We start from the raw sequence: 6,885 nt of genomic DNA, 5'->3' as shown, positions 1-6,885 counted from the left end.
CCCCCCTTACAGGCTCAGACTAACAGGATTACCCTTGATTGTCTGATCAAGACTGATAAACTCAGGTGCCAGTCACAAACTCTTCATGGCACAGTGTGCCTCAGATGTGTGTCAGCACACTGAAATCTAATCAAAAGAGAATTTGATAGAATCAAGATTGCCTCTGTCTAATGAAATGCAAATGTGGCTCCAATAGTCAGGTGGGCAGGGGGCAGTCAGAGGCCCATCTCAAATCATTAAATTGACACTAACTTCCGAGATAACCAGATTAAGGGTCTTTGATAACGAGATGAAAAAATACTTACAAAGATGAGGAAATTGAAGACAAACATGAGGTACTTGATGCAGCTGAGACAGTCACCCTCCATGGTTGTCCCCCGTACTGAAGCCTCTCCCTGCCCCTGAAAAAAACAACACAAAAAAATAAACATTAAAACGTCCCACTTAATGAATCCTCTAAAATGCTCACAGTATTCCCGTTCTCCTGCACTCCGCATAGGCATTTAGATGAATCTGCCAAGAAAATAATACTCTGCTAACATTTTTAATGAGTTCTGTCACTCAAGCACACAATACAGACTTAAAGGCCTGTCAGTTCATTTGGTCCAATTTCAGCTGAAAATCCTTGTACTATCCCTTTAGGTGCATGGTACCTTGGTAGTCTCTCAGCAATTTAACAAGTAACTACAAGTTGGGGCAACACAATGTCATCCCAACCTAACACAACTCATCTCCCCACACACTGTGACAACTTATGTAATTTTAAAACACGCTTTCACAGTCAGGTGGCCTAAATCTGTATCAGCACTCCCTTTCTCTGGACAGATAGGGTTCCTAGGTTCAGTGTGACTCCAGGGGCTGTCTATCTCAGAACATTTTAAGGATATGAGTTCTGACTGGGGCTCCATGCGTATTAACTGACAACGTATGGCCTTTACCATGGAGCTTCTTCTACTCAATGTAATGAGAAGCAGAATCCCTGCGCTCCCATCAGCCAAACCCTCTATCTGACATAAACACACTTTCCCTGATGAAGGCCAGTCCCGGAGGCACTCCTGGTTAATGAACAACACCTCTCCTGCATTAGGAGACAACATGGGTGTCTGAGTTTCAATGACCCTGTATACCTATATATATCTGATGCACCACAAAGCCTTCATTGAAGCCTGTGTTTAACCTTCAAAACTAGAAATTAAGATTTTCCCCTCAGGGAGGATAGGAATTGTCTAAGGAATCATATCCACATAATCTGCAAAAACTTGTAGAAAGAATCTGTGGGCAGTTATAACGGCAGTCTCAGTAAAAGAAGAAAACTAATTATTTAGCAGAAATGAACAGTCACTCTTTGCTTTGTAGTTGTGATTATTAATTTTCTCTCCCATAGTGATAGCCAGGATTGAGGCTGAGTAATAAGCAGCTTTAAAAGCAACTTCTCAGAAGAATTGTAAATAGGTTTACACAACTAGGCAGCTAGACACCTCTAATTGAAAAAAAGCCTCTTTTTTACTTCTATTGTTTGTACTTTGTAGTAGGCTTTTCAATGCCTGATGTGCTGTGAAATGACTCCTCTGGGTGATCTCTCTGCTTCTCTGAGGCAGTGGTGAAGCTTGGGGTATGATCGATGCCAGCTTTGATTTCTATCCATCTTTGAAAGGGCTCTGCAGTCGCTCAAAAGGAATTCAGCCTTGACCCTTTCACCTCTTCCAACACAGAAATTCACATTACCAGGTGAAAAAAAACAAAATCTCTGCCAAACCACTGTCTTTAACAATAACTGCTCAATTGCATATTGCAAATTATTATTTCACACAGAAGTATGGCAATTGTGCAAATGAGACAGTCGTGACCCATGTCTTTTGTTGTCTGATTTTCTTTTATCGTGGTGTGATTGCACTGGTTTGTTTTTCATCCTGCTTCTAATTTCAAGGTGCAATGAGCTACTGAGTAAGATTTGTCTCATTGTTGGCATATGTAATTTGCAGTGACAATAAAATTGAACAATACTAAAGATGTGAAGGCGTTTTTGTCTGCTGTTGGAGTGAGCTAACATAGAATGATAACATTTCCTTCACGCCCCAGCCTAAAGGCTTATTATTTTTTTCCTCTCATTTCTTCCCCAGACTCAAGGAAATTGATTTAGAGAAAGGTTTAACACCTCCTCTAAATCATAATGATATGCTTAGGTATTGATCACCCCTTAGTGATACTCTGAGAGCAACCAGTAGTCTTACTGCCAGAGATTAATCCCCCCCCCCTTTTACTAAGGCCCACTGAAAGGGCTAATGAAGGCACAGGAGGTCTTAATTGAGATTTGCATACATTACAGTCTCACAGGAAAAAAGCATGGCCCTTTTCTCATCCCTCCACTGTTAGTCCTCGGCCCCTATGAAGAGTGCAAACTGTATTTATTGGAGCAGGGATGAAGAGGCGGGACGAGGAGGGGGAGGAATGGGAGAAAAGGGTCGGATGGAAAAACTCTCAGGGCTCAGCTCACATCTTATTCTCCAAACAAAATGTCTGATTTCTCTTCCAGCTTCACCCTTTTGCTCTTCGCTCCCATTTCAGGGTCAAACCAACTGTCAGATCTGGAGCCAATTTTCTTTTCTGCATTAAAATGCATTGGATGCTTAACAATGAAGTGGACTATATGGACCATTCCAGGCTCCAAATAACAAGCCTATGGTGCAAACCAGCAAAGTATAAATCAAACTGCCAGAGAGACCCTGGAGAAAGTGCAGAGTAAACGAACTGGTGTATTCCCATGACTCCCATGGGATTGCAGGGCCTCATCGATCACAGCCCAGCTGTAGTGATCAGACCACTAAAGTCTCTCTGAATATTCTGCAGAGTGCATTATGTAGACAAGGGAAACATGGTTCACACCCCAGGAGTTTACAACAACATTGACAAATTACTACGAGATTAAAGGCAGATCCTCCTCAGGTGTGCTGCTTTGCTTAGCAAGAATTGTGTCAAGATAAGGAGTCGTGTGGTATTGTGTTTGTTTAGCAAAAAACCACCTGTTATAAAAATACATGATAAACAGCAGTATGGGATGTTGCACCTCTATATTTGCAGGCAATGTGTTGTTAGCTGGAAATACTGTATGCATGTCCTCAATCTGACAATCTAAGTGGCAGTATTTGCCCTGAGGTATACAGTAAATGCCAACTCCTCTACGTCTGCAGTGTCTTGTGTTACCGACATCATGAAATGCCACACGGCACTAAGATCCCATTGTTTACTCTTTTGGCAAAGACTGATCCACAGACAGCTTGGGCTGTGGAGCCAGGCATGGTTGAGTTTGATAGTGAATTAATGAGAAGTGATCCTAAATCAACTTCACAGTACCGACAGAAGCCAGAGCTCTGTAATGAGGGCAAACCCATCTGACCTACATTCTTCTCAGTATGAAGGGAGGGAATTCTGACACATTGCTACAGGCCTGTATTCATGCTCAACTCAGAAAACCAGAGATATGTTTGACCGGCGTCTACACTATCAACCATGATGGTCATGTTAATGTGCTGTGGTTAAAAGATAAGGAAGCCATAGACTGCATTTAGAGCACTCCATATATAAATAGTACACCCTTGAGTGGTTCTCCTTGAAGTTGACACTTTTGGCACGATTAATGAAGTGGGTTCATATTCCCCTGTTTTACTGGCCACCACCCCGGACAAATGGATCAGCACAACAAGGACACTGTGTCTGCTCCTCGCCAAACTGTCGCCACTCTACACCCCCGAATAACCAGCCAGTTCACTTCATCTTGAGCGTGAGTCTACATAACAAATAATCATTAATACTGAAACCCTGTTGAGACTATGAGGGTAGGAGCTTGACCCCTTTAAATGTCATTGACCCTTTAAATGATCACCTGCAGCTTAACCCTGGGGATGGCACATTTTGTCCTCTGGCTCCCTGATGCAGCTGGAGCAGGTGCGTTATTCCATCTACTGTATGCCACTCTAAAGCTCTCTCCGGAGTGCGCTAATACCCTCTGACAATGACACTAAGGGACCACACACACATGCCAAATCAGCCTTTATCTCAATTAAAAACCCATTTTCATATCTTTCCATTATTTCCTAAATCAGCTGCAGCAAGTAAACACCCCAAAATCCAAATAAAGACAGACTCCTCTGGTAGTGAGCAGGGCTCCCCTGAGGTGCACTATGTCCCTTAATGAACCTCCAATTAGGAGAGAATGAGCCCTGGGCTGTGCTGTCACACTGAGGAGCTTTGAAGTGTACTGAATGCTAAGCAGCTATAGCACTGTGTGCTGCTTTAGAGGGCATGCAGCTTGCAGACAACGGTGAACAACCACAAAGAGAAAGTGTACGAAAGTAGCTCAAAGGCACACAGTGTGTGTGGGTGTAGCTCACACAGAGAGCACAGTGTAGATATTCAGCCGGGTTAGGAAGTTGAAGAAACTGGTTGGTCTTAATGTTGGTAAAATGCTCAGGTGGAGACATACAAATCCTCTAGCCTCAGGCAAGCTTAGCCTAATGAGTTTTTGCTATACATATATTAGAATGGTGAATATGATCAGCTTCTGCAAATTACGGGCATTGCTAGTTCACCACAAAAAACTAGGCAGTCTCTGATGAATTTGCTCTGCCTTGCAAAGCCATTTATCATTTCAATCCATTGTTGCAATACGTGCAGTGAATCTAAAGCAGTTCTTATCTGAGCCTGCGAGTGGCGCTCTCCTGACCCATCCAGTTTGGAAATGAGATTGTGTGAAACCCCTAAGGGCAGAAGTCCTCTGACCAGGCAGCTGACACACTCCTGAACAAAAGGCTGATTAACTAGAGAAGACTCCCAAAATGAACACATGCACAGTCAGAAACTCACTGACCATGTGTTGTCAACAGCACTGCAGGCCGCATTCTTGACATCCCAGCTGCGCACACATCCAGCTGTTAGTTCAGCACTAACAGTTGCTCATACTCCTACAGAGAAATCAATTCCCAAGCTCCTTAGATAAGAATGATTGGACGGGGGAAGGGCATTGTTAGCTTCTTGGTTAACTAGAGCAGAGGACATGTGATTGAGCTAAGTAGATTTTGGCTTCTATTAAACACTAGCGTGTGTGTGTGTGTGTGTGTGTGTGTGATCCTTGCTCTCTCAAAGCAGGGATTCTCACTTATTTGTGTTGGCACCACTATCTGGCTGAGTGAAGATACAAACTGGCTGCGCAGGGCTGGATCAATACCAGGCCCATGGCACATAGTCAATGATGAATTGATCCCCTGAAGTTCCAGCATTTAGTCCACTGGTTGTCTGGCAGTAAGGGCATGAGGTAGCAGCTCACAATGAACACATAAACACTTCTGCATCTAACTGCCTGGTAGGACTCAGCGCAGGCTTTTCCCAGGGGGTGCTTTGCAGCATGACACATTGCCATTGGGGCTTTCCACAAAAATGAGTTATAACTCAATTCAAAACTAAATGCTCAATGATTACGGTGACAACAAAAGGGGGAATTGTTTCCCTGCAATCCTACTTGTACTTGTGCCTTCTTTTCTGCAAGTTCCCACAATCTTAGTCAAAATCCTCTTATTATGTCAGGGTCATGAGGGCAATACAAATCAGTTTGACAAAAAGTTTGCAAAACCAATCAATGATCTCCCCAACTTTAGCTTGACCAGTGTTTGACCCTCAGGAAAAATCTCCATGTAAAGAGTTTACATCACAGATGGCCTTGGCAGAAGTAAACAATGGAAGATTTAAGGAAAGACTACACTTTCGGCCTCAGGGGACAAAACAATGGACAGAAATATGCGCGCTAAGATGAAACAAATTATCAGAGTTGTGATTTTCTTACGGTTCAAATACACAATTTTGTGAAATCTTTTGTGGTTGTTTTTAACACATATTGGAATCTATCCAGCCCTCCAATAAGGACGCTGGTCTCCACGGCAACCAGGCTATGTGGTGAGAGTGGCCTTTGTCTGCAGAGCAGTGTTTGGCATCTCCCCTTAGCACCAGTTCCTGTTAAAAAACAAAGGGGAACAGAGCCGAGCACTCTACAACAGCTTGGCCAGTCATTTGTCTAATGAGCGATCACTCACACCCTGTTGCAAGGCCATATGTTAGTTTAAATACAGCTAGTTCACTTGTGTGGAAAGCATATAGGCTGTTTCATCACTTACTGATGACTCTTTGTAGCACATACAGACACATTTGAACCTTTATACACTCAGCTGAAGTTCAAGAAAAACAGCAAAAGTACCAGTGTAACCTAATTTGTGTTACAGGCTGGAGTTTTAAACGCAATGCAAAGATTAAAACAAAAGCCTTGAGGATAAAGCGTGTGAATGTTTGTACCTCAGATGAAAGAGATATCCACATATATTGGAGGCCTCATTGCAAATAAGAACTTCGTAGAAATAAACCAATGTGTGTTAATGCCTGTGCATGAACAGTGTAGCAGAAAATTCATGATTCTTTGATCTTGCCTTGTAATTTGCTTCAGCAGAGGCACCTTGTACTGAATGTGGTTATTAATGTAACTCTGTGACTATGAGACTATGTGACTATGGAGAAATGCATGCTTGCTTAAAGCCTTTATCACAGACCTTAAAAGGATAATTTTGATATCCCTAACCCTTCCATTACTGATATGGTCATAACCACTGCTAACCAAGCTACCCACCGGCAAGAACAAGACAAGGTAGGTGAATTAAAACAATGTCTGTCTTTAAAACGCATCTTGATATTACGTAAGGGCCCTGTTCATGTTCTACAGATATTGTCATTGCATTGTGTGTTTGTTAAGAGGCACAAAGGCACTCTAAAAGTTGCCCCGATAACTGAGGCTGGGTTTATGGACTTAACCAACTACCACTTTGCTCGTTTGAAAGCCATGATGTCTCT

The 6,885-nt window shown here is 42.7% G+C and overlaps 1 protein-coding gene across 1 annotated transcript in view; it reads right to left on the bottom strand.

Annotated features, from left to right (window-relative positions):
• tspan18b (tetraspanin 18b) overlaps positions 1-6,885 on the bottom strand; it is a 32,366-nt gene that overhangs the window by 4,598 nt on the left and 20,883 nt on the right. The window contains exon 3 of the mRNA XM_032523884.1: positions 306-401. Within this exon, the coding sequence (XP_032379775.1) occupies positions 306-401 (96 nt within the window). The remainder of the gene's footprint in view (positions 1-305; positions 402-6,885) is intronic.

Source organism: Etheostoma spectabile, chromosome 8, assembly GCF_008692095.1.
Source record: "Etheostoma spectabile isolate EspeVRDwgs_2016 chromosome 8, UIUC_Espe_1.0, whole genome shotgun sequence".
NCBI lineage: Eukaryota > Metazoa > Chordata > Actinopteri > Perciformes > Percidae > Etheostoma > Etheostoma spectabile.
The sequence above is the reverse complement of the archived record's forward strand: the minus strand, read 5'-3'. Positions and strand labels throughout refer to the sequence as shown.